The 27,315-nt window shown below is 43.0% G+C and overlaps 1 protein-coding gene and 1 long non-coding RNA gene across 5 annotated transcripts; one reads left to right on the plus strand and one right to left on the minus strand.

Moving 5' to 3' along the window:
* Positions 1 to 107: 107 nt before the first annotated feature.
* Positions 108 to 26,109, plus strand: LOC306914011 (phosphatidylinositol-3-phosphate phosphatase MTMR1-like). Of its 4 annotated transcripts, XM_079490877.1 has the most exons (21): positions 108 to 356; positions 3,702 to 3,874; positions 5,173 to 5,266; positions 5,782 to 5,811; positions 8,469 to 8,492; positions 10,593 to 10,668; positions 11,390 to 11,484; positions 12,005 to 12,112; positions 12,740 to 12,838; positions 13,157 to 13,240; positions 13,762 to 13,911; positions 14,604 to 14,792; positions 15,662 to 15,847; positions 16,751 to 16,909; positions 17,487 to 17,534; positions 18,643 to 18,735; positions 19,146 to 19,259; positions 19,750 to 19,793; positions 20,817 to 20,949; positions 21,278 to 21,433; positions 24,761 to 26,109. In XM_079490877.1, exons 2-21 carry the CDS (start codon positions 3,729 to 3,731, stop codon positions 24,788 to 24,790), a joined length of 2,058 nt encoding a protein of 685 aa, XP_079347003.1. In that variant the 5' UTR covers positions 108 to 356; positions 3,702 to 3,728; the 3' UTR covers positions 24,791 to 26,109. The 4 variants fall into 4 exon arrangements, with proteins under 4 accessions (XP_079347003.1, XP_079347004.1, XP_079347005.1 ...); XM_079490878.1 differs by lacking the exon at positions 5,782 to 5,811; XM_079490879.1 differs by lacking the exons at positions 5,782 to 5,811; positions 8,469 to 8,492 and adding an exon at positions 9,745 to 9,759.
* LOC306914012 lies at positions 24,103 to 27,315 on the minus strand. The gene is made up of 2 exons (XR_013788632.1): positions 26,236 to 27,315; positions 24,103 to 25,992 (listed from the first exon to the last, which is right to left on the minus strand). It is a non-coding gene; the product is annotated as an uncharacterized lncRNA (long non-coding RNA).

Raw genomic sequence — 27,315 nt, forward strand, 5'->3', positions numbered from 1 at the left:
ATTATCCTTTCAGCACATTTGCAAAAAATACTATTCAATCGATCAAAAAAACAAACAAAAAAAACGCTTGTTACTCGCACAACCTGGCAACCCCGGCGCTACGACTACAGCATCAAGCGGAGGAGCAGCTTCCTCGTTGATGGAAACGGAACAAATAAAAACAACAACACAAAACAACGCCAGTTGCAACGCCATCAAAACCATCCATCCATTAGTCCATCTATCCATGATCAGCGGCTGGACGGGGAGCTGAAGGCCGGCTTCATCAACCTCTCAACCGGCATGACGCCCTGAACACACCCCGCTGATCCACATCATCATCACCCGCGGTTCGAGTCCCATCCGGGAAGGAAGCGGTAGGTTCTCCTACTATAGGGCTGCAAGATGTGACTACTCTGCAAATCAATATCATGATTTCAAAGTGAATATAGCCGATCTACAAGCTCACAAGATCGACTATTTTCATTTTTTTGTACACCACCACCAGGCATTGCAGGCTTATGCTAACGAAGTATTAATAATATTACAGGATTATGTGATTAATCAGAGAAATCTTATTTAGTCGATTATTATTTTTAAATACATTTTTTGGTATAGGCTAACACTTTGCATCCCATGTCTATAGGCTAATGCATTATAAACATAAGCTGCCTATACTTACAATGCCTTATAATCTTTATAACAATACCCATGACACATTATAAAGCATTATATGACGTATACGGTCATGTAATTGCATGTACCGGTATAAGCAATCACAAGTATTCACGATTCTATCACAATAACTCATTACATAAGAATGACTGATAAGGTTTCATAATACTTCATAATTACTGGTCCCTCACTGAGCTTTTCTTTTGGCCAGGATCAGCATATTATAATTCTCATAGCTATACATTATAATAACGATGTTATTTAGTATGATTATAACTCACTAGCATTCATTGGACACTTTAATCTAAGTATATATAGCATTCAATTTAGCATTCAACACAACGTTTCTGCCTACACCTTAGTTTAGTTTATTCACACAATAAAAACTACAAACTAGAAAAAGTGCCCTTCTGGGCACAGGTCTCCACCAGGAAGATAGGATTGTGTGTGATTTTGGCAAAATGTTTAGGAGTAATATAAACATGTTTATTTGTGTGTGTGTGTGTGTGTGTGTGTGTGTGTGTGTGTGTGTGACGTGGCCTGTTGTAGCGCCACCATGAGGCTGATTTGAAAACTCTTCCTCAGCCTAGTAGTGGGAATAGGCATGCACAGTTTGACCGCAATCGGACGCTGCGTTGAGGAGTTGTGGCGATTTGTACAAAACGGGTACAAAACAGGCTACTCCTGAAAACTTTAGAAGCCAATCGTAGCCAATCAGGATGGATAATTATGAGAAATCAAACAAATCACATGATCACATGACTATGGAGAGCATAAAAGCAATTGGTTTCGATAGCACATCAGTGAGCTGGATGCAATCCTACCTGGAGGGGAGAGAACAGATGGTGGAAGTGAACGGAACACTGTCCCCCCCCCTCCCAGTGAGCTGTGGCGTTCCACAAGGAAGCATACTAGGGCCTCTACTGTTCCTAATATATGTAAACGACATGACTTCAGCCTGTGACTGCAACTTGTTCCTGTTCGCAGATGACTCAGCACTGCTGGTCTCGGACAGGGACAAACTGCAGGTTGAAAATGCCCTCAGCTCTGAACTCGGTAGAATCTGCACCTGGCTCGCTGATAACAAACTATCTTTACACCTGGGAAAAACTGAATCCATTCTCTTTGGCTCTATTAGTAATCTCAGCAAGGCAAATGGCTTCTTGGTTAGAGTGGGTGACAATGTTATCACACGTAAAGATGAAATTACCTACCTAGGTTCCATCCTGGAGGCTAATCTTTCCGGTGATAAAATGGCCACCAACGTAATCAAAAAAGTCAACCATAGAACAAGATTCCTCTACAGGATCTCCTCACTGGTCAACAAAAACACCTTGAAGACCTTAACAGGAGCCCTTGTACAGGGTTTCTTTGACTATGCATGCACCTCCTGGTACCACAGCACCTCAAAGGCCCTTAAAACCAGGCTCCAGACTTCCCAAAACAAACTGGTCAGGCTCCTACTTGATCTAGCCCCCCGAACCCACCTCACCCCTGCCCACTTCGACAGGCTGGAATGGCTTAGGGTCGACGACAGAGTACAGCATCTTGCAATGGGTCTGGTCCACAAGATTCGATACACCACCAAGATACCCATGTACCTGTCTAGATACTTCCTTAATGTTAACGAAGTCCACACCCACAACACCAGAGGGAGTGCAACGAACCATGTACAACCCAGATTCGGCACAAACAAGGGACTAAATTCTTTTCGCTCCTATGCCACCAAAATGTGGAACGCCCTACCAACTGTCATTAAGACATGCGAATCCCTTGACTCCTTCAAAACCGCTCTCAAAGGGCACCTACGGATGGCTGCAATTCGAAACTGGCCCCCGTAAAATCTGAATCCCCCCCCCCCCCCCCCCCGCCCCCCCCTTTTTTCCCCTCACTGTATATATTTCTTTTCCCTTTTTACCTCCTTTTTGATGAATTCTTTTTTGATGAATTCCTGTTCTGTCTATAGAAGTGTCTATTTGTACGTCTCTAAATGTTTTGATGATTTGAACATGGTGGACCCTGTTGGAAACAAGTGTAATGCTTAATTGGGTCGTCCACTCACAGTTAACAGCCTTTGTATTGAGTTTGTGCTTGAAATGTACTGTAATTCTGCAAACTGTTAATAAATTCTTCAATCAATCAATGTGTACCGATTTGTGTGGAATTTGGAGAAAATCTGAAGGAGTAATATTAGAAAATGTGTTTTACATATGTCGGCCTCCTGGTGGCGCTATATAGAGCAGATGTGAAAAATTCCAGGCAAAGGTTTTTCCTTGGCCTCTAGGGAGTGTGCATACATGGTTTTACACAGATCGGTGCAATTATAGGTAAAAACACAAATCGGCCAGTTATAGCGCCACCGTGAGGCTGAGTTGAAAATATTCAAGTGGCATTTCTTCCTCGACCTAGTGGGAATGTGCGTGCGTGCGAGTGCGTGTGAGCACGTGCGCGCATGCACGTGCGTGTGAGCACGTGCGCGCATGCACGTGCGCGCATGCACGTGCGTGTGAGCACGTGCGTGTGAGCACGTGCGCGCATGCACGTGCGTGTGAGCACGTGCGCGCATGCACGTGCGTGTGAGCACGTGCGCGCATGCACGTGCGTGTGAGCACGTGCGCGCATGCACGCGCGTGCAAGCCTGAGTGTGCCTGAGTAATTACATTCCTTCAGGAATGTAATTACTTTACTTAAAGCACCCATTGGCCATTTATAGTTTACCTTTAATCAACAACGGACAGACCTTTTTTGTTTTCAGCTAAACCTTCTTTTTGTTTAATCGATTAACCAACATGAACACGATTAAAGCAGCACTTTATTATATTTATTATAGAGCACCGAAGTCCTGCCGTCACGCGCTCATCCCCTGGGTCAAGTTTTTCTCTGTGGAGAATAACATCTTAAATCGTCTCATATAAGAGTTGTGGTCCAAAAATAAACAAACTGTCTCGGCGATATTGTTGGGGAGGTGTCTCTGTATCGTTTACTGTTTCACCTGACGCATTATGACTATGTCATCATTCCTTATATATTTCCATTGACTTGCCCAGCCCTCCTTATTGGAGGAGGAGGAGGAGATGGACAAACAGTCGGGCAGCAGTGGGAGTTCGGTGGCTTCCGACGGACCGGGCAGCACCTCGGCATCGAACCGATCCAAGCTGAGGACCGGCAGCAGCAGCACGTCGTCGTCCAGACATGCCAGCATCGACAGTTCACTGGACAGGTATGTATCTATACCTTAGATTATAGAGACTGCACCGGATTTCTCCTCCCATCCACTTGCATTAAGTTGCTCAAAAGCGCATGAGGCGATTTCACTCCTCCTTCCGGGTAGGAACAGAGTGCATTCTGGGATGGATTGGGCCAAATCGTGAACGCGCTGTGCCGTTGACTATCATTGCACCTTTTGCGCGCGAAACATAGCGGTCGCGTGTCATGCGGCATGCCCCAATAACATGAACCTGCGCAATGATAGTCAACGGACCAGTTTTGGCTCGAGCTGCAATGCCAAATTCGGCCACTATGTCCATTTCGCCTCAGGGTTTCCTCCCGGTGCCGTCTCTATTAATATATATACCGGTACTCTAAGATCAATACCAGCAGGGGTTCTCATAAGCTGCCCTGATGCAAGTCCAGGGGTGCCCCAGATATACTTTAATAATATTTGGAATTCATCAATATCACTGACCCTCTTGGTATATGAGATGATCCTTCCTTCCTTCCTTCCTTCCTTCCTTCCTTCATTCATACAGACGGTACACTTGACAGGTTTGGTTCTATACTGTACATCTATCTACAGATCTATAGATCTATACATTACAGACTGAAATGCACAGTGTTATTGGCGTTTGTGCATTTCTTTGGTTGTGTCCCTATAGTGCCGACAGAGATCACGATACGCCAGTTCTGGTCAGAGCTGCTTCTCGGTTCTTTTATACAAACAAAAAAGCGAAAAGCTGCATTTTGCAGTATTTGGAAAATGCAAATTCTATTTCTGTCCGCCCGCCCGTCCGGTCCTGCAAATATTTGTGCAAAATCAACAGAGGTGCACAGGATGGAATGGATTGCATGCTGCTGTAGGCACTCGGACGTGTTGTCTGTGTGCAATGTTTAGCTATTATAATATGATTATTATCCAGATGGCTGGATGTTATATAGGCTATTGCCACAATGCCACCACGACCTACTTTAAAGCTGCTATGCTGGACCTATTTGAATGACTAAAACGTTAATTCATATAATGTGTACAGTATATTAAGGTCGAATATTAAATGCATTTCAAGTACATTTATAATGCATTATAATGCCCTCATATAGAGCGTCGCAGTCCCGCCCCATTTCATGACAACGTCGGATCGTGACAAATCATGACAACAAACCCATTTTTTGGGGCCGAACAAATAATTAGAAAGAAGAAAAAAAGGGTACAACACTTTTTTTGTGTTTTTTCTTCTTGTCTGTCTGTCTGTCTGTCTGTCTGTCTGTCTGTCTGTCTGTCTGTCTGTCTGTCTGTCTGTCTAGTCCTGCAGGCAATCATGTGGAGTGGTGCAAACAGCTCATTGCCGCCACCATCTCCAGTGGGATCTCTACCGACACCACTCCAAGTCTGAGCAAGGTGGGTTTTTTAACACGCATACACACGCACGCACGTCCAGCGATGTTGTTGCGATGTCTTCAATGGAATAAGCCGGGTGTCCTTTTTAGAGGAGTCCCAGGACAATGTTATGAGTCCCAAGGCAATCCGAACGAACAAGTCCCAATGTGGTAACAATATCTCTGAGAGACCAGCAGCAGGTATTTCTCTTGGCTTTCGCTAAAGGGTGATTTACACTTTGTGCAGCGTGTCACACACATACAATACAGTAGTAGTACAAGCTGTCAGGTGGAAACCTTGTGTGTCCAAAACCAATACTTTAGAAGAAATGTTAAAAAAAACAGCCTGTGTCCCGCAAGGGATCCAAATGTAGTTACTGTTTTTTGCTAATATTCCCTCTCTATGACAACGTAGGATATTAATTTACAAATAATATGAATTATAATAATATCATAATTTGAAATATGGCGATACAAGTTTTTGCCTGACCATCAGCACACAGCAGGCTCATATGTTGCTGTGTTTGTGATCATCAGGGTTGGAGAGCATCGGCTATAAGGCAAAGGGTAAGGTTGTTGTCACCGGTAGCGGTCTGTTCCTTATGGCTTATGTGCATTATGTGAATTAAGCCTTTTTGACCTGTGCCTTATCTCTTATGAGCTGTGCCTCGTGCCTTATGCCTTATAGGAAGTGTTGTTTTTGGCCGCAAGTTTTGATTTTAGTTTTAGTCTTAGTCTCTTGAATAGTTTTCAATCAGTTTTAGTCACATTTTAGTTACCCGGAATGTCTTAGTGTTACTGTTAGTCTAGTTGTAGTCGACTAAATATCATAGGATTTTAGTCGACTAAATCTACAGTTGTTTTAGTTGACTAAAATGTATTTTGGCGGGCCTTGACCCTAACCCGACGTAATGGCTGTTTTTACACTTGCTGAAAATAGCCGATCTACAAGCGCTGCGACGCGTTGTGAGCTTGTGGATTTGCTATTTTCAGCATTCAACCTTATTGTAAAATGACTTGTACTTGATCTCTTGTCCACTAGTCCCTTCCTAGCATTTTAGTCTAGTTTTTCTTTGTTGACGAAATTGTCAGTATATTTAGTCTTAGTTTTAGTCATCATAGCTTAGTTTTCATTTAGTTTTCGTCAGTGGAAAAAGGTAGTCGACGAACATTTTTCGTCTTAGTTTTAGTCGACAAAATCAACACTGCTTATAGGGCATAGCAGTGGTGGCCATTTTCCGGTTCCATCGATCCAGACCCCATTTTTTTCCCCCCATAGAGATTTCCAAAAATATTTATAACAATTATTTTAAGCCTAGAATCAAGCCATCCAGCATCCTGGTGATTCATGGATTTGTATTTGTATTTTCCCACAGAATCAAATGTTTTATGGTCTACATTAGGCTTAAAATAATTGATATAAATATATTTAGTGTCTGGAACGATGGAACCAGAAAATGTCCACCACTGCTAACGACCTGTGTATGCTGCGAGCAAATCAATATCACTTTTGCTTCTGTCTCCTTTGCGTGTGATTGGTGGTGCATGTGCAGATGACAGTGGTCAGTGATTCTCAAACTTTCTAAACTATAATTCCTAATTATGTATTCACTTTGATATCTGCTGCTGTCAGACAGAAACCAACTGTGTCCAGAAATATTTCAGGAAATTAACATTAGCCAGTGTCGGACACTGATGAAGGCTGGATAGGCGAAACGTTTGTCTATTATTCACTATGCAAGAATAAAAACTAAAGCAGTTCTTGGTGTGTGCGACCCATCACCGTTATTTCTATTGCATGATTTGAACAGGTAACGCACCATGAGTCAGAGTGCGGTGCAGACAAAAAACAGTCTAAGTCCACACTATTTATCCATAATGTATAAATGATAGATAAGGGGTCAGGACAACGAGGCCTTTTCGTGGAGGGGTCAGAATGAAATTTGGACTTAGACTGTTTTTCGTCTGTGGTACTTTTAATGATCGGAATCGGATCGAGAGCAAAATAACGTGATCAGGACATCTCTAATTCTTGGATGTTCTCTCTAGTAGTTCATGTAATATTTTTTTAAGATGAACCATCAATGATGTTTGGGGGACCCCCTGGAAGTTGAAAACCACTGGGCTATACAGTAGCTCACACTAGCTATTCACCACCAGTTGTCACTGAGCTCACTTTGTAGGCATTGGTGGTTTATTGCTGCGAGATATGACGCTGTCTTTTCCATGTCATTGTTTGTGCCAGCGCTGTCGACAGTCTCTTCTTGCAAGCATAAAATAGCCATGTTTTTTTGTCGCATTTATTGGAGCTTTCACAGTATATTATGGGCGTGTCGAGCAGAGTTTTGCAGGAGATCAAAGGTTCTCAGCCTTTTTCTGGATCAGGGCCTACTTAAATATCTTAAAATCGTTTGCAGTCCACCCATCTGACCACTTAACACGGCAGCCTTTTATGGCAGTGGTTTTCAACCTTTTTCATACCCTCAGTCCCCAAAACGTTGTTGTCGTTGGATATAATTTTGTCCACAATCCCATGCTGTATTGATGTTGGTACCATAGGAGAGATGACAGGCAAACATTGATCAAAATAACAATTCTTCTACATTCTCCAATTGTGTAGACTTCTTGTAAATTAAGTAATGCAGATGTTTAAACCATTTTAGGACTGAGGCTGATTCTTAAAAACGCCTTCTAAATTCTGACCTAAGTTTCCTGAAGAACTTCAAATATTTATTCAAAACATTACAAAAACAATGATCTTGCTATATACTGTACATAATAGCAACAAGATCCCCAAAATTGGTTCACGTCTTAAAGGGTAAAAACCCCAAAAAGGTGTTCCCGTACTAATAAATGAACTCTTGAGAGTGTGAAATGAAACCCGTAGGCGTCCATTTGGTTTCATGTTCATTTAGATACCAGTTCTGGACCATCATTTATCTGGGGACCACCTGGAACCTCCCCATGGACCACTGGTTGAAAACCACTGTTTTGTGGTGTTTTGTGGGCCAGGGCATGGAACAATGCAAATGTGGCACAGGGGAACACGCTTTTCATTTATGAGCAGGTTGGCACTGCAAACCCTTTCGTGTTTGCACACGATGTGTGCGTGTGCCGTGCGCGACTGCGCGTGCACGCACGCGCTGCTTTTAGCACAGATGCGCGTGTCAACTGTCAATGTATTTGAACATTATGTGTTGTGTGTGTGTACCTCGAATCCCCAGGTGCCCAGGAGGCCTAATTTGATGGTAAGATTGGGATTCTTCTAACCCACTTTTGTAGTAATGAATACAAGACAAATGCAGTAGATTAAGGACTAGTTCGCCCCAATAATGTCTTAATTTATGTCATGTACTCAGCCTGTGATGTCTTGTATACAAGGAGAAGTTTTGTTTCTATAACATTCCTTTATGGTGAATGAAGAATACTAAAAAGAAACACTTGATGAAAGTCACGCGGAGGCCAAGATTAAGTAGTTGAAGTTTATTTCTTCTTCTATGGCCACATCTTTGCAAAGGTAAACACCTGGCCTATAGACGAGAGGCTTCGGGTTACATTGCGAATGTTGTTTTGGTGTTTAGTTCTACCGTTTTACTTCAGTTCATGAAGTATTCATCTAGTATTGTCTCTTGTGTTGTGAGTACACAACAGAAATGAATTTGTCCCAGTCCACACCAAAGACTCATAACGCGACTTAGTCTCATATTTAGTCTTACTTTTAGTCATCAGCACTTAGTTCTTGATTAGTTTTTATTTCGTTTCCCCGTCAGTGAAGAAAGGTATAGTCGACAGACCTTTTTTTTTGGATCTTTGTTTTAGTCGACGAAATCAACACTTCCTGTTTACAACTAACTCTAACAGCGTTCTTCCCACAGATCCCCCCTCCCCCCCCATCCTGCCATCTAACATCCTGTATGTGTCTATGTGCTGTCGGGTGGAAACCTCATATGTCCAAACACGTTACTTTTTAGCAAATGGACAAAAAAATAATTCCTATTGGATGAACTGTAGTTATTAATTATTTAGTCACGGCAAGCTCTTGTTACTTTTCATTGGTTAAAGATTTATAAACACCGCACGCACGCACGCTTCCACATTTTCACTTTCAAATTGTTTAAAATAAATAAAGCGAAAATAGCTTCTCTACAGGCAGCTATTTTCGCTATACTCTTGTACAACATTGTATAATGAATTGTAGGGCATTAACCGATGAAACAAGTTGACACATGATGGAGATAGGAGGTTCCTGCCCGAGGTTCTTTGACCTTTCAGTGCAGACAGTCGTGTTTCTGTGCACAGACAAGCCCTTCACAGCTGCTCCGCTGCTACAAAACACTGGCTTGTTTCGGGTCTGGTGGTGGAAAATAGCAGATCTGACCTCATCCTGCACCTTGATGATCTTTGTACTAACTTCTAATACTTTATGCTTCTCTCTCTCTCTCTCTCTCTCTCTCTCTCTCTCTCTCTCTCTCTCTCCATGCTTGCGCTATCCTGGGCCAGGACACGACTGAAGGGGTTAGTGGCGATAGTGATTCTGAGCTCCCACTCCATGCTTTGGCAAGTGTCTCTCTCTCTCTCTCTCTCTCTCTCTCTCTCTCTCTCTCCTCTCCTCTCCTCTCCTCTCCTCTTTGCTCTCTCTCGTTTTTGGCTTTGCGTCAGTGTGCAGTGTCATTCATGTTGAGCCGTATAGACTCTCCACTGTCTTGTCTGTCTCCACTTTGAGTCACAGTCCACACGGACCCACACTTAGTACAATTATTATTATTTTTTAATCTCTGGGACTCCAACCTACACCGCAAACTCTTATTCTAACTCTGAGAGTGTACAACATTTGTACAGACATGGAAGGGTCCATTGTGAACCATGGTGGTCCCTGCTGGACCCTCACCCAATATTGAGAAACGGTAGTGTGCAGCATTACTTGAATGCATACTGTACTTACTTTCTTAATTTATTTGATTATTTGAGGGGCACAGCGTACAGTACAGTACAGGAAGCGGTGTAATTGTACAGTCCCTGACTACAATAAAACAAAATACAGCAGAAAATAATACATAATAATACAGTTACCGGTACAAAAGGAGATAACAACCAAATAGAAGTTAAAGAGTCATCTGTATTTCTGGAAATATTTTCCACTGCCATGTGTGTGTGTGTGTGTGTGTGTGTGTGTGTGTGTGTGTGTGTGTGTGTGTGTGTGTGTGTGTGTGTGTGTGTGTGTGTGTGGTTTGCAACATGTCTCTCATAGACCAGTGGGGTCCGGGGACCCCCAGGGGCCCCTGTGGGAGTTCCAGGGGGTGCCCAGGTAAATATATCAAAAGAGTTGCCCTCTTGTGTTGCCATTGCAGGCTGTGAGAGACCCCAGCAGACAGGTGACCATGGACGACGTGCCGTTGGTCCCAGGAGAGAGCGTCCAGGCTGTCGGTGAGAAACCTCGGCGTCCTGTCTGTGTTGATTTTGACGTCAACGTTTTAGTTTTTAGTTTTAGTCATGTAGTCTCTTATATAGTTTTAATTAATTTAGTTTTAGTCACATTTTAGTCAACCGGAATGTCTTAGTGTTAGTCTAATTTTTTAGTCGACTAAATATCATACGATTTTAGTCGACTAAATCTACAGTTGATTTAGTCGACTGAAATGTATTTTGGCAGGCCTTGGTGTGTGTGTGTGTGTGTGTGTGTGTGTGTGTGTGTGTGTGTGTGTGTGTGTGTGTGTGTGTGTGTGTGTGTGTGTGTGTGTGTGTGTGTGTGTGTGTGTGTGTGTGTGTGTGTGTGTGTGTGTGTGTGTGTGTGTGTGTGTGTGTGTGTGTGTGGCTCAGAGCGTGTCTCTCTCTTCTTATATTTTATTCATAATTTATAGTGCTGACCTGCTTGCGTGTTTTTTTTTAAAAATTCGTTTTGCTCTGTTTAAATCTGTCTCTTTATGGATGCTATTGCATGTGCTAAGGAAAAAACTGATTACCGTGTGTGTGTGTGTGTGTGTGTGTGTGTGTGTGTGTGTGTGTGTGTGTGTGTGTGTGTGTGTGTGTGTGTGTGTGTGTGTGTGTGTGTGTGTGTGTGTGTGTGTGTGTGTGTGTGTGTGTGTGTGTGTGTGTGTGTGTGTGTGTGTGTGTGTGTGTGTGTGTGTGTGCGTGCGTGTGCGTGCAGTTAAAGATGTGATGTACATCTGTCCATTCAGTGGGCTGGTAACAGGAACATTGACCATCACCCCCTACAAGCTGTTCTTCTGCAGCCTAGAACGGGTAACACACTACTGTACACTATTAATATCATAGAATAATATGTCTTACCCTACTTTAAGAAGGAAAGCTCTGTCATCAATACCTGTCTGGTCATCATCAGTGGCTTGAGCAATGCTCAAGTCTATGTGTGTTGTGTTGGCAGGCCTTGATGGCGCCGTAATGACTGGCTTGACACTTGGTCGCATGCTGAAAATAGCCGATCGACAAGCTCACAAGCTTGTAGAGCTTGTAGAGCTGCTATTTTCAGAGAGCAACACCCGAACACGACCAAAACATAAACTGACTTGTCTTTTAGTTCTACTGGATCAACTAGTCCCTCCCTAACATTTTAGTCTAGTTTTTTTATTTGCTGACGAAACTGTCAATATATTTAGCCTTAGTTTTAGTCATCATAGCGTAGTTTTTATTTCGTTTGCGACTACCTTTTTTTTCGTAGACATTTTTCGTCATTGTTTTTGTCGGCGAAATCAACACTGCACGTTATGTGATGTGGATGTTGTGTTCCTTGTTGTCTCCCCAGGAGGCTCCCTTCATCCTGGACGTGAACCTGGGAGCTGTCAGCCGTCTGGAGACCATCAACGTTCAGACCCATGGAGAGAACACCAGAGGCCTGGAGCTCGTCTGTAAGGTCTGGAGGAGCCCTTTTTTTTAAAAGATATTTTTGGGGGGTTTTCTGCTTTTATTTGATAGTATAGTGGACGTTGACGGGAAACACACAGGTGTAGTGACACGTCGGGCTCAGCAATTAAATGGAACCTGGGACGCGTGGTGAGAGCCTAAAGCCCAAACCACACCAAAGGGTCGGGTTTGGGACAAAACGGTTTTTAACCCGTTTTGGGTGGGAACCCCTTTTGGTGTTTTAAAGGAGAATTCCATGCTAGAAGGCTTTCTTACGTTTACTGCATGTCACTCCCTGCAAGTGTCCTCGGGTCTAAATGGGTTAAGGTAGACCACGCCAATGCAGATATACAAGCTCACAGCGCGTCCCTTCGTGCCCCCGCTGTGGGCCTGTAAATCTGCAATTTTTAAGCATTTTGTTTCGAAGGCCTTTGGGTGAGCCACGCACGCAGCCATTGGCGCCCCCATGCCTGCTCATTCATCTAATGTCAATTCAGCCTGAAACCAAACGTTCAAATCTTGACATGTTCCTCAATGATATTTCATCGTCGAAGCAAATATTGCAGCAGCCGAACGAACTCTATAAATTAAACAAGGTCTCTCTCTCTCTCTCTCTCTCTCCCTCTCTCTCTAACAGGACATCAGGAGTCTGAGGTTTGCCTATAAGAAACAAGAGAACCAACCTGATATCGTAGAGGTGTTGGCCAAGCACGCCTTCCCACTGTCCAGAGGCCTGGTGCGTCCGTCCATCCGTCTGTCCGTCTGTCTGTGTTTCATATTGTAGACACAGTACTATATTCTAAGACCCAAAGAGGGTTGGAATAGCTTTCGCCATTGGCATTTTGCCTATCAGTTATTATTATGTCTTGTGAAATGGATCTAATGTGGAGAAAAAACTTATAATTTCAACAAAATTAAACAAAAAAACCTATATGCACATCACGTGTATGCGTGTCCCGCATGAACCCGGTCCCGTTGCCAGGCCCGTTATTCCGTAATCTCCCGTGATCACGGTCATTTGAGATGACCGCCATTATCTTTGCATGTGCTGCAGCCCCTGTTTGCGTTCCTGTACGAAGAGGAGTTTCCTGCGGATGGATGGAAAGTTTATGACGCCATTGCCGAGTACAGGAGACAGGTGAACACACACACACACACACACACACACACACACACACACACACACACACACACACACACACACACAGAGAGAGAGAGAAGAATTATGATTCTTGAATGGTTAACGTGAATGGTTCTTCATGTTCCTCATCTGTAGTTTTAGAGAACCTTTTCTTTGGTCAAAGTTCTTTGGGGATCCTTTGAACACTTTTAAACCATGTCTCAATAGGCAGACATTCATCGAAAAATACTGCAGATCTAAGAGCTCACAACGCACCACATCGTGACGCGTTGTGACCTTGTAGATCTGCTTTATTTTCGACGAAGGAATTTCACTGGCTAATGAAGTGTATAGGGTTTAAGTGGGTTGGTTGGAACCAATCAAATATATGGTTCTTTAAAGACCTTTGTCTGAAAGGTTCTTTCTGGAACCAAAACCGTTATTATTTTTATACGTGTAGGGTTAAAATAAATAAAACATTTGATCATGCGCGTGTGTGTGTACTGTATGTGTGTGTGTGTGTGCGTGCGTGATCTCAGGGCCTGCCCAACGAGAGCTGGACCTTCAGCAAGGTGAACAGCAGCTACGAGGTGTGTGACACCTACCCCTCGGTCCTGGTCGTTCCCACCAGCATCAAGGACGACGACATCAAGAGGGTGGCGGCCTTCAGGGCCAAGCACCGCATACCGGTGAGTGCCACTCATTGTTGATTTCGTCGACAAAAAAAATGTTCGTCGGCTACCTTTTTTTTCACTGACGAAAACTAGATGGAAACTCTTTGGAAAGTGGCATACCACTTTGTATGGAGTTAGAACAGTCTGAAAAGTGTCACAGTAAATATTACAGATTTGTAACTCACAAGTTCAGATTTGCAACTCACGTGAGTGAACTCACAGGTTCACATTTGTGTTTTGTATCCACAAGTTCAGATTTGTGTTTTGTATCTGTATTTGGGTTTTGTATCTGTGTTTGAAAGCAGCATGCCACTGTGCCAAAGTGGCATGCCGCTGTGCCAAAGTGGCATGACGCTTTTCAAAGTGGCATGCCGCTGACTTTGAAAACGTTGTGAGCTTGCAGATCGGCTATATTCAATAGATCTTGTACACATTTTTAACTTGTGAAATGGGACATTCTGCAACCTGACTACTTTTACTTGTAATACTTTAAGTACATTTTGATGCCGATACTTTTACTTGAGTACATTTTTTATTTGGGACTTCTACTTGTAACGGAGTATACAGCTACATTACAGTATTTTTCCTCAAGTAAAACATTTCAGTACTTTACTTTTTTTTCCCAGTACATTTTAGTATTTCAGTAGTTTCTTCCACCACTGCGTGTATACATATACCAGCCTGTGCTGCTGTGTGTCCGCTACCAGGTGCTGTCGTGGATCCACCCGGAGTCCCAGGCCACCATCGTGCGCTGCAGTCAGCCGCTGGTGGGCGCGTCGGACCGCCGCTGCAGGGAGGACGAGCGCTACCTGCAGACCATCATGGACGCCAACGCCCAGTCGCACAAACTCTGCATCTTTGACGCCCGACAGGGCAGCGTGGCCGACACTAACAAGGTATACGTTACGGCGGTATCGCCGGTGATTGCGCTAGACTCTGGCTCGGCCCGGAGCAGAGGTTCCCAACCACTGGTATACTGTAGTACCCCTGGTGGTACTTGCAGAGGAGTCGCCCCCCAAAAAAGGAGAAAAAAAGACAAAAGTGGAATGAGATATTTATATTACTACAGGTAGGCTGTCCAGCCGTGCTGAAATGAGCATGACGGCACACCTAGCCGTTAATAGAAGAATTGAGAACGGATTAATCACATTAGAAATATCATCAGTTGTGCCGATTAGTGATTAGACAGAGTTTTGTCAGAGCAGCAGCATTATTGGCTTATGGGTGGAACAAAAAGGGCAGGTATTACGCAGGTATTACGTGCTACATGGAGAGCCAAATATTTTATGAGGTGGTACTTAACTTCAGTATAAAAAGGTTGGGAACAAATGCGCTAGAGGGCGCTCTTTGCCAACCTAATGAATGATGCAATGACGTCCAGACATTTCAGATACACCCGGAAATCACGTGATCCAAAGAAAAAAGAAACTCCAGCCCCGTCCACTCCAATGCTAAAGGATTTATTAAAATCACACCTGTGTGAACTGAGCCTTTCCATGCTGTATTGATGTGGTACCGTTAGGAGGATAACAGGCAAACGTCCATCAAAATAATAATTCAGTTCTAACACTTGAGAGTGTAAAATGAAACCTTCATTTTAAACTCTCAAGAGTTAAAGTAAAAGATCTAATAAGGGTCAATTTGGTTACCAACTCTCCATCATTTAGCTGGCCATGGTTGAAAACCACTGGGCTAAAGATAACCTCTCTTTCTCTCTCTCTCTCTCTCTCTCTCTCTCTCTCTCTCTCTCATGGTTACCATGCAGGCTAAAGACGGCGGCTACGAGAGCGAGAGTTTCTACCCCAATGTAGAGCTGAACTTCCTGGAGATCCCCAATATCCACGTGATGCGCGACTCCCTGAGGAAGCTGAAGGACGTGGTGTACCCCACCATCGACGAGAGCCACTGGCACTCGCACATCGACAACACACACTGGCTGGAGTACATACGAGTACGTGACTATAAACCCATTAGGACCTGGAAAGCATCTGTGTCACTTTATTAGCGTTTAACCACTCAAACCGTTATTTTAAACTTTGGCTATTAACTTCTTTACTGCCATCTAGTGTTCAAAATCTTTTACTGCTTCTCTGCCGCGGGTTCACTCATTGAATTGATATCATATATGGTATGATACAAGAGAACGCTAACTTGTAAGTTTTATTTTTGTAGAAGAGGCAAACTAATATTGTTTATGCCGTTTGCTTTGATGGAATAATTGATTGAACATGCATGCCTTAATCTGATTTGATTTGGGTGTGTTCTAAAATAAAGTGTTTGTGTTGATTATTGTGTACTTGAGACATTATTGTACTATAAAAAGGTCTATTTTCCCTTCATCTTTATCCTTTTTATTGTAATAGTTTACTAATAATAATTAGTTTACTATAATTAGACTAATACACGATAATCAACACTAACACTTTATTTAAAACACACCCAAATCAAATCATAGACATAGACAAATCAACACATACGTGTTATTCAATCAAAGCAAATGTTAGTTTAGTTAGTTACAAGGCTGCATTCTGTTGCGCGTGTCAAGCTGTCATTCTCTTGTAGCCTATTATTTATTTCTCAATCTCACCACGGAGTAACCTCGTGTCTCGGAGGACAGTCAAGACGGGCAGTGTCAGTAGACCAATCACAGGCAGGCGGGGCGTTACCATGCCTCAGCCATGCCTATGCTCGGACACAAACAAGATTCACGCCACTGCGACACTCTGTATTGCGGTATTTCAACTTCTACCAAAAACAAACCGAAACTAAACTTGTTCCACCACTGTGCGTGTGTGTGTGTGTGTGTGTGTGTGTGTGTGTGTGTGCGTGCGCGTGCGTGTGTGCGTGCGTGCAGCTGCTGTTGGCCGGCGCGGTGCGCATCGCCGACCGCCTGGAGTCGGGGAAGACCTCCGTGGTGGTCCACTGCAGCGACGGCTGGGATCGAACCGCCCAGCTCACGTCTCTGGCCATGCTGATGCTGGACAGCCACTACCGCACTCTACGGGGCTTCCAGGTCAGTGGGTCCTACACACACAGTGGTGGAAAAAGTACTCAAATGTTTTACTTATAGGGACACTTCACCATTTTTGCAAAAAATAAGTTAATGACGTTTAGAAGATTTAGAACACTTCCCTGGGGGTCTTTGTGTGTGTAATATGTGGTTTTAGATTTTAGCAGTGTCTATGGACACTGGGCTCACTTACTTCCTGTCTTACTACTCTGTAAGACAGCCCTCCCCCTATAGAGCGTCGCAGTCCCGCCCCCTACCCCCTCGAGTTGGCTTTGTCCGCGGCGTAACCGTCTTTAAATAAATACTTTTTGAAATGTCTATGGGAAAAATGCATTGGGATTCATTTCCTGGGCCATGGTAGGGGGCGGGACTGCGACGCTCTATCCACAAGGAGGATCAGTGCACCAAAGCATTATGGGAATTGTAGGCTGTCTTCATAGTTCATTTTAGGTCCCGAAATAGCAGTTCAGGAACTGCGATAACTGCTCTAACGCCGATGCTTGTTATGTTATTCATGGCTAGCTCCCTCCCACCTTTTCTCTCTCTCTCTGTGTGCGTGTGCGTGCGTGCGTGTGTCCAGGTTCTTGTGGAGAAGGAATGGCTGAGTTTCGGGCACAAGTTTGCTGCGGTGAGTGGAGGAAACAAAACCATACACAATAACGTGTAGTTATACTGTTACTTACAGTAAACACAAATTGATGGTCGATCTTCTTTCAACCAGAAAATTAATTTTGTAACTGTGATCATCAGTTCTTTAGTTATGGGCTGTTGAATTAAGCTTGTTTTGACCAAAAACACAATCTGGGAAAAGAGATAAATGCATTTTCTTTCTAAATCTGAGGCGGACGGCAGGCTAAATTGTCACTTCCGGTTCATTTCCGGTTGTATCTGTCGCCTTAGCAACCTATAGAACCATTCATACGTTGGCCGAAGAGTGCCATCTATCATAAACCACTGAAAAGACCACATGACGGAGATCTCCGTCATTGCCGGCTGTGACATGTTGGATTATAGACCTGACGTAGATATTTTACCCAGTAACCACTTCAACCCTAGAGCGTCCCTTTTCTCAGGGGAACATTCGGCAAAACCAGATCTACAAGCTCACAACACTGTGTGTTTTACTGTGCGATGTGCCAGTGAGCTCAGTTTGGGTCAAATTAAGTTATCCGTGTCATTATAGAATATAGATTTTAGCTATATACAGTATATAGCACTGCTTTTCAACCCTCTTCATATCATGGCCCATTATTTATTCTGCATTTGAGCCACGGATCACCATTTGATGAGACGCGCGCCTTGCAGGCCCAACACTAAAGAATACTTTTTGTTATAGGATTCTGTCCAAAATTCCATGCTGTATTGATGTGGTACCATTAGGAGGGACAATTATTTGACATTCTCTAATGATGTATAGACTTCTTGTAAATTAAGTAACGGCAAATGAGCGGGAACCCTTTTTGGTGGTTACATACATTATGTTATAATTTAGCTATAGAAAAATAGCAGATCTACAAGCTCATACCGCGCCACCGAGTGGCGCGCTATTAACTTGTAGGTCTGCTATTTTTGAAAAATCGTTGAAATGTGCCTCAAATCTTTCAGAAAATTGTCATGATTTAGAAAACTTTTTTTTTTTTTCGACGTCAGGCCTGAATGGGTTAACTCTTGAGAGTTGACATGAAAAGGTGTGTGTGTGTGTGTGTGTGTGTGTGTGTGCGTGTCTCTCTCTCCAGCGCGTGGGTCATGGCGACGAGAACCACGCTAACTCGGAGCGTTCTCCTCTCTTCATTCAGTTCATGGACTGTGTGTGGCAGATGACACGACAAGTGAGACTTCATTGACATTCATTATTCCCTGTCCTCTCTCTCTCTCTCTCCAGTGTTGATTTCGACAAATTTAGATTTTAGTTTTAGTCATATCATCTCTTGAATAGTTTTCATTTAGTTTTAGTCACATTTTAGTCACCTGGAATGTTTTGGCGTTAGTCTAGTTTTAGTCGACTAAATATCATACCAATTTTAGTCGACTGAATCTACAGTTGATTTAGTCGACTAAAATGTATTTCGGCGGGCTTTGATGCCGTCGTAACACGTTGTGAGCTTGTAGATTAGATGCTTAGTTTTCATTTTAGTTTCCATTTAGTTTTCGCCAGTGAAAAAAGGTAGTCCACGAACATCAACACTCTCTCTCTCTCTATGGATATGTTTCACTGACCACGTGCTGTTTTGCGTCGCAGTTCCCAGCGGCGTTCGAGTTCAACGAGGTGTTCCTCATCACGGTGTGTGACCACCTGTACAGCTGTCTGTTCGGAACCTTCCTCTATAGCAGCGAACAGGAGCGAGTAGCCAAGGTAACAATGCGTGTGCATGACCGCCGTTATGTTACACATAGTCTCGCGTAGCCAGACAACCATTCCACAATCTCCGAATGCTATATAGAGTCTGGACCTATAGCCCCCATGAGCTGAGTAACGGAGGCTGCCATTTCCGTTCACGAAAATCTATTTTAAAATCTTTAGAGCTTATTTTTTTATTTCCTTTTCTGCTAAGCAACAAGCTATATATGCTTAGATGTTTTCTATTTATATTAGGATAAATGTGTGCGACTGTAAAGACGAAACAGAAGTGGCGAGGAGGCTCCACTTCCGCTTTATAGTTCACTCATGACAGCTCTTCCGTTGGCCCAGACTGTATGATGAAGCGTTTGGAAATTGCGGAGGCAACAGTCTGGTAACACGAGACTATGTTACACATATCATGTTTGACAATATTTTAAGCTAACGTTATTGTCCTTTTTTTTTTTGTCTTCGCTCCACCGCCACCCCCTCCTGGCCGCCGTAGGAAGTGCAGACCAAAACAGTGTCACTGTGGTCTTACATTAACAGGTAATGCACAGCGATACAACAGTACAACACGACATTCCACACATCAATAACACGCAAAGCTGGATGTTTACCTCACAGACTGACTTTATAAGACCGCTAGCTAAAACTAGATGCTTCTCAGCTTTCTATTATGATTTCTGTTACTGTGGGGACTTTCGCTGAAAATAGCCGATCGACAAGCTCACAGTGCGCTGAAGCGAATTTCATAAAATCACACCCGTGTACATCATCACAACGTAAAATACACAATATGCCTATTTGCTCAGCCACTATGACGTAAAATTCTCCATTCATTGTCAATGGGAATTTAATGTTTGTGTAGGACGGAATTCTACACTAATAGCTCAATATACCTGTAGGAGGGGCTAGCGCCGCTAAAATAAATAAAAGTACAGATGATTGTAACAATCAACAAATGATTGAAACAAACATTAAAGTCCTTAAGACGTGGCTGGCAAACGATTTACGTCATAAGTGCTCTAAACAAACAAAAAAAGCCCCTCAAAAACAGACAAGCTGTGTAACACATAATAACCAGTGTTGTTTTTGGCAGCAAAATCTGATTTTAGTTTTTGTCATAGTCTTTTGAATAGTTTTTATTTAGTTTTAGTCACATTTTAGTCCCTTGGAATGATTTAGTGTTTGTCTAGTTTTAGTCGACTAAATATCATAAGATTTTAGTTGACTAAATCTACAGTTGATTTAGTCGACTAAAATGTATTTTGGCGGGCCTTGGATGCCGTCGTAATGAATGTGGGCTTGTAGATCCGCTATTTTCAGCATGCAACTCATAGGATATCTTGTCCACTAGTCCCTATCTAACATTTTAGTCTAGTTTTTATTTATCGACGAAATTGTCAGTATATTTAGTCTCAGTTTTAGCCACCGTAGCTTAGTTTCCATTTAGTTTTCGTCAGTGGAAAAAGGTAGTCGATGAACATTTTTCGTCTTCGTTTTAGTCGACGAAATCAACACTGACAATAACTGTATGATAATGTATGATGATTGGTTGGTTCCACACAGTCAGCTGGAGGAGTTCAGCAACCCGTTCTACGTAGACTACGAACATCACGTCCTGTACCCGCTGGCCTCCAGTCGCCACCTAGAGCTCTGGACCAGTTACTACACCCGCTGGAACCCCCGCATGAGGCCTCAGGTACTGTAGCTGTGTGTGTGCATGTGTGTTTGCGTGCGCGTGTGCGTGTGTGTGAAATGGATCATATCAGCCTTTTTAACCTGTGGGTCGTTTGTTGCTCTCAGAGACTTTCACAGGATTTGATTCTTCTGCTGTCCGTGTTTATGAACACATTAATAATAATAATAATGGCTTGCATTTTTATAGCGCTTTTCTATGCACTAAAGTATAACATAATGCTTAAAACACCAAAAGGGGTTCCCGCCCAAAATGGGTTAATTAATGAACAGGACGGAGATCTCCGTTCTGGGCTCTCGAGGTGTTTTAACGTGCGCTCCTGTGTCAACAGATGCCGGTGCACCAGACGTTGAAGGAGCTCCTCTTCCTCAGGGCGGAGCTGCAGAAGCGCGTGGAGGAGCTCCAGAAAGACGCCACGTCGTCGCCCTCCATCTCCTCTGCTTCTGATCACACCGCCTCGCCCTCACACACACAGCTACACACCACGGTCTGACACACACACACACACACAACCTCACACACACAGCTACACACCACGGTCTGACACACACACACACACACACCCACCCTCACACACACCTCTACACACCACGGTCTGACACGCACACACACACACACACGCACACCCACCCTCACACACACCGCTACACACCACGGTCTGACACACACACACACACACACCCACCCTCACACACACCTCTACACACCACGGTCTGACACACACGCACACCCACCCTCACACACACCGCTACACACCACGGTCTGACACACACACACACACCCACCCACCCTCACACACACCGCTACACACCACGGTCTGACACACACACACACACACACACCCACCCACCCTCACACACACCGCTACACACCACGGTCTGACACACACACACACACACACACACCGTTACTACACACCACGGCCTGACACGCACACACACACACCCCTACACACCACGGTCTGTCACTCACACTCACACACACACACACCCTCACACACACCGCTACAAACCACGGTTTGACACGCACACACCCTCACACACACCGCTACACACCACGGTCTGACACGCACACACACACACACACACACACGCCCTCACACACACCGCTACACACCACTGTCTGACACGCACACACACACACACACACGCCCTCACACACACCGCTACACACCACTGTCTGACACGCACACACACACACACACACACACCGCTACACACCACGGTCTGACACACACACACACACGCGCACTCACACACACCGCTACACACCATGGTCTGACACGCACACACACACACGCCCTCACACACACCGCTACACACCACGGTTTGACACACACACACACACATACACACCCTCTCACACACACACAGCATAACTGCACATGTTTGTTTGTTACTAAGTTTGTAAGTTTGTTACTAAGTCAACATTTACTGTCAAAATCAACACTGCCCCACACACACACACACACACACACACTGCATAACTGCACATGTTTGTTTGTTACTACTACTACTACTAATAATAATAATGACCCGTTGCCTGTGTTTATAATGTATTGGGTGGAACGGGTTTTATGTCAAACAAGTACTGTACATAACGTCCCAAACACCATTGCCCAATGAAATTGGTTTTAATTTTCCACAAATAATTTAATTATTTAATTACTTTATTTGGTTCTAATAATGTGTAAGTGTATTTGGAAACACTGTTACTTTCATATTTTGTTGTTTCACGTTTCGTTTGGTTAGTTAGTTAGTTTTTTCTTTTTATGACGTGGAAAGAAATATGAAAAATAATGTTCTTCACTTAAAAAGGGGCCACACATTTTCTTGAATTCATTAGGCCCTTCAATTGTTGCTTGAATTGTAAATAAGTCATAGTTATATTTATATTGTATTGTTAATGGAGAAAATAGATCATGACCAAAATGAACAATCTCAATGCGTCACATTGTATGAATGAAGTGATACTAAAAAACATCTTGTTCTCCATAAATTTCAACCTGAAATAGTGATATATGATCACACACTAATCTGAAATATGATCACATATTAATTTGGAAAAACATATTGGGAGTGGGAACGTCGCTCACTTTGTTTCTATATGGATTACTACTAATGTATTGATAATAGTTATTTTTGACATGGTTTACTCTGTGGTCACTCCTTATAGTATATGGCCCTCATTATCGTATTGTCTCTGTCGGGTGGAAACCTCAAATGTCCAAAACTGTTACTTTTCAGGACTCTAGATTCCAAAGTAGCAGATCTACAAGCTCAGAACTCCTCACTTCGCGCCACGTTTCGAGCTTGCGGATCTGCTACCTTTTGATGCTTCTGTGTGACATTGTAGTATGATCAAGTATGGGGTTAATTTACGCATTTAAATAACAACGTTACAATATGGAGATAAGAGGATTCTGCCCAACAGCAACAATACAGTGTATGTAGCGGACACTCAGTATATTCTATTTAAAAGTTAGAGACCGATTATTTGTTTACAGACATTGAGACTGGTCGCACGGGTGACTGTTTCATCATGTAATCAACTCCCAACAGATCTCCAAACCTGTTGTTTTGGGGAGCGCTGGTTTCAGTTCATTCAACCTTCTCTTGTGTGTTGGCTAGTGAGGCGCACCCTAGGAGACAGTTATACTTCATTGCGCAACAGTATTGCGCACAGAGAACAGCTGATATACAAGCTCACATCGCATCGCGGATGCGACTCTTGTGAGTGTAGAGGTCTGCGTGCGCGACACCATCGCGGGACAAAGCATAAATTACACTTGATGGGCTGCAGGTGCGTGTGCAGCCATGCACAAACAGGCTCTGCTGCCGTGATCATGAGCGCACCTCCCATTGGATTATATATTTCAAGAGTGAGATCACAATAAAAATCCTAATCATTCTTCCTCCACACTGGGAGAAAAACAGCATCTGAAAGTTTGATGGGGCATGTTTTACACGTGAATGAGTGCAGTTAGAACCTTTCCATTGCATCTTATGAGAGGTGGTGTTCTTGTGCTGCCGGCCTGCGCGCGCATGCTGGTGCTTATCAGTGTGACGTCTGTTAAGGCATCTATACATCAAATAATAAGCTATATTAAGCTTTATTGCTGTCATGTAGGAAACCTCTTCATCTCCATATTTGAAATGTTAATGAATGCATGTGTGTCACGGTTCAAGTCAGGAAAGCTTGTAGGACCCAAATACAGGTGGAGGCAGAGCAGGTCGGTTCAAAAATGTTTAAGAACTAAAAAACTAGGACTACAAACGAAAAGACTGGAAGCACACAAGAGACACGTAACATACCACAATGAACTAGCAAGGAAACACTGGGATCAGGGGGGTATAAATACACAAGGACACAGGTGAACTCAACTGAAAATCAACACAGGGATTGGCTGGGAGACTAACGGGATACATGTGGAGAAACTAGACTAATCACAAGGTTAGACAAGTCAGGAAACAGTAGGCAAAACAGGAAACACTAGGACATGACTACAAAATAACAAGTTATGCGGGAACGCCCACTGAGTGGCAAAAAACTACTTCCTGGCCTTGACAGCCCATGCATCCAAACAGAAAAGTCCTGTCTGATTGCATTAAACAATGTTAAACTCACCAACATTGCAGCTGAACGAAAAGCTTGAAAAGTTTTTGTGTCATGAAAATCCACCATAGAAACGTTATGAGCTACTTTCTATCAAGAAATGCCCTGCATTTGATTATTTTTCTAAGTGTCAGAGTTTGGAAGTGCTTGTTTTCAATAACACAACATTTTGCTGTCTCCTGCATTATGTGACATTTAGAAACAGGTGGTACGCAGGACGGTTGAGTGATTTCCAACGAGCGCTTCCAAACTCCAACACTCCATGCTGCTCAATGCTGTTAGAATCGACAGGAAGTGGACCACACACAGCTTAGGAAAAAGGTGAATACAGATCACGACAATGTGTCACAGAAAAGTTGAAAAAATAGCTACAATACTAGCTTGTAATTTGAATCCTGAAAAGTAACAGTTTTGGTGGAGATGATATTATGTGTAACACTTCTTTCAGTTCACCCAGAGCAGCCGTTTACACTCCTCTTAGAAATGAATTGAGTTGGTTTCTGTTCTTTTTTTTATGCCTTTTTTCTTTAGCGATGCTTATTGTGCTTGAGCCGTACAGTACGACTGTTCTGCAGCTCGTTGCTGTCAGGCAGAACCCTTGTAGCTCCCTGTTTCAACGTTTTATGTTTTTGTTTGTAAATTCATGCCCTACTGTGTCACATTGTGTGCTATGTTGCGATGATTATTTGTTTTTTTTTGCTATTTGTGTAAAGTATTTGTATACGTGGAAGTGTTTAAGTGTCTGTTTTATACATTTTGAGCCAATGAAAAGTATTGACAAGGGTTGTGACTAAATAATAATTACATTGCATCCATTATTTTCTCCATTCCCTGAAAAGTACAGTTTTTGGACATACAAGGCTTTCATCTGACAGCGACCACGTTGCTGTGTGCTTTGATAATATTCATGTTAATATCTCTGTTTTAATCGGCCACATATCGGTATCAGCCGGCATTGCCGGTATCTGTAAATATTGGTATCGGCAAATAAAGTTGACATTCACCGAAGGCAGTAGCCAATATTTCCGCTGGTTATGTTGGTGTATTGGTATCGGCAGCTTACCAATTAGCTGATTCTGAACTGTATGTATTTTATTTGTATATTATTTATTTGTTTCCCTGGCATAAAAGGGGGAAATAATAACAATACAAATATAGCTGCAAGCAGCGATAACAGGGGCAAGCAATGCAATACGCACACTAAGCCATAGAAACAGAACACTGAAGTCGAGTGAAAGAAGACCATACAATTTACATAGCTGGCCCTAACCTAACCTCAGTAAAACTATTCCTAAACCTAACCTTAACCCTGACCTCACTAAAACTACAGTATGTTAAACCTAACCTTAACCCAAAAAGACCCCAAAAATTATATTATACGGAGAAGGTGGGGTCCTGAGAGGATTCTCACCCTGGAGAATAGACACAAGTCTAACAAGTGAAACAAACAACACAAAACAGCCATTATTTCGGTGAGTGAGTAGCAACGTAGTTTTGTCTATTTTTTACTAAAGTCGGGAGCCCGTGCACGGCAGTGGAATTTTCTTTCCATGTCAGAGAGAACTCGCTGGACCAGGGCTAGGATAATGGGCCATAGATTGTGTGTAGAATGTTTCACGCAAATTGCTCAAAAATCCCGGCAGAAGATCTTTGACAAAGATCAGTTTTTCAAACTGCTTAAAACTGGCAGAACATCTGAGGGCGGAGCTTACTGGTCAAACCACCGCCACCCTTTGGCCAATGGTCGTGGGCTTCGCGTCTTCACCGTTTGGCATCTTCGGGCTTGGCCCCCTAAATAATGCAATACTGGTATCGGTATCAGCTATCGGCGGGTACAGATACATTTCTATTTTAAAGATCAGTAATGTCATCAGCCAAGAATTTTGATATTAGTGCATCCATATTGTTTTTTGTAGATGATTATGAATCTCTCAGGGTCAGTTTGACATGAACATTGATGTGACAAGATAACTGCTATCAAAAAAATTCTGTAGGAATCTTTTGCTTCATTTACACACACCACTTTCAAGTGGTTGCGCACACTGCCTTCACGTTTTTCTTCAATAAATATTTCTGTGAGTGAAGACAGCGTGCGCTAACATTTCCTTTTCTCTGTGCTGGTGGTTCTACACAGCGTTTATTTAGTTTATTTGTCAACAATGATCTGCTCACCATTCATTCAGATTATTGCACGGCTACTTAATAAAGCAATTTATAAATTGGCACAACATGTAACAAAACGATTTCATTTTCAAAAGATTTCTTTGCATTTTGAGGACTTTTACTTTTGGTACATTAGTACATTTTGATGCCAATACCTTTGTACTCAAGTACATTTTGAATACCAGAATTTTACTTATAATAGAGACTTTTTGCACTGCAGTATTGATTGATGATGTTACACAGTATGACTTTAAATACTGTCGCAAAGTAATCCGAGGGGTTGAGGTGTTCATTTCACATTTCCTTAGGCACTGGTTTTCAAATGTTTAATTTCAAGGGCCATGGAGAGTCCAAATGGACCCGTAATGGTCCATTTTGTTCCATTCGAACACTCTGTTACAGACCCGAAAGGGTCCATTTGGAACAGTTTTGGACAGTTTGGTTTCCACCCGAAAGAGAGGATAAATGATCAACTGTGAGTGTGAACCGTATAGTGTGCATTCCATGTAATCTGCCTAATAATAATGTGATTCCTGAAACAGCGATGAAGACTTCTTTACATTCCACACTGAAAATAAAACAAAGAATTCA

The sequence above is a fragment of the Electrona antarctica genome (genome assembly GCF_951216825.1).
Source record: "Electrona antarctica genome assembly, chromosome: 21".
NCBI lineage: Eukaryota > Metazoa > Chordata > Actinopteri > Myctophiformes > Myctophidae > Electrona > Electrona antarctica.

What these genes read in the sequence shown, in the direction of transcription:
- LOC306914011 (XM_079490877.1), top strand. Translation starts at nt 3,729, where the DNA reads ATGGACAAACAGTCGGGCAGCAGTGGGAGTTCGGTGGCTTCCGACGGA. An exon ending in ATCGACAGTTCACTGGACAG is followed by an intron (nt 3,875 to 5,172) that starts GTATGTATCTAT and finishes CTGTCTGTCTAG; the next exon opens with TCCTGCAGGCAATCATGTGG. An exon ending in TCTTCTGCAGCCTAGAACGG is followed by an intron (nt 11,485 to 12,004) that starts GTAACACACTAC and finishes TTGTCTCCCCAG; the next exon opens with GAGGCTCCCTTCATCCTGGA.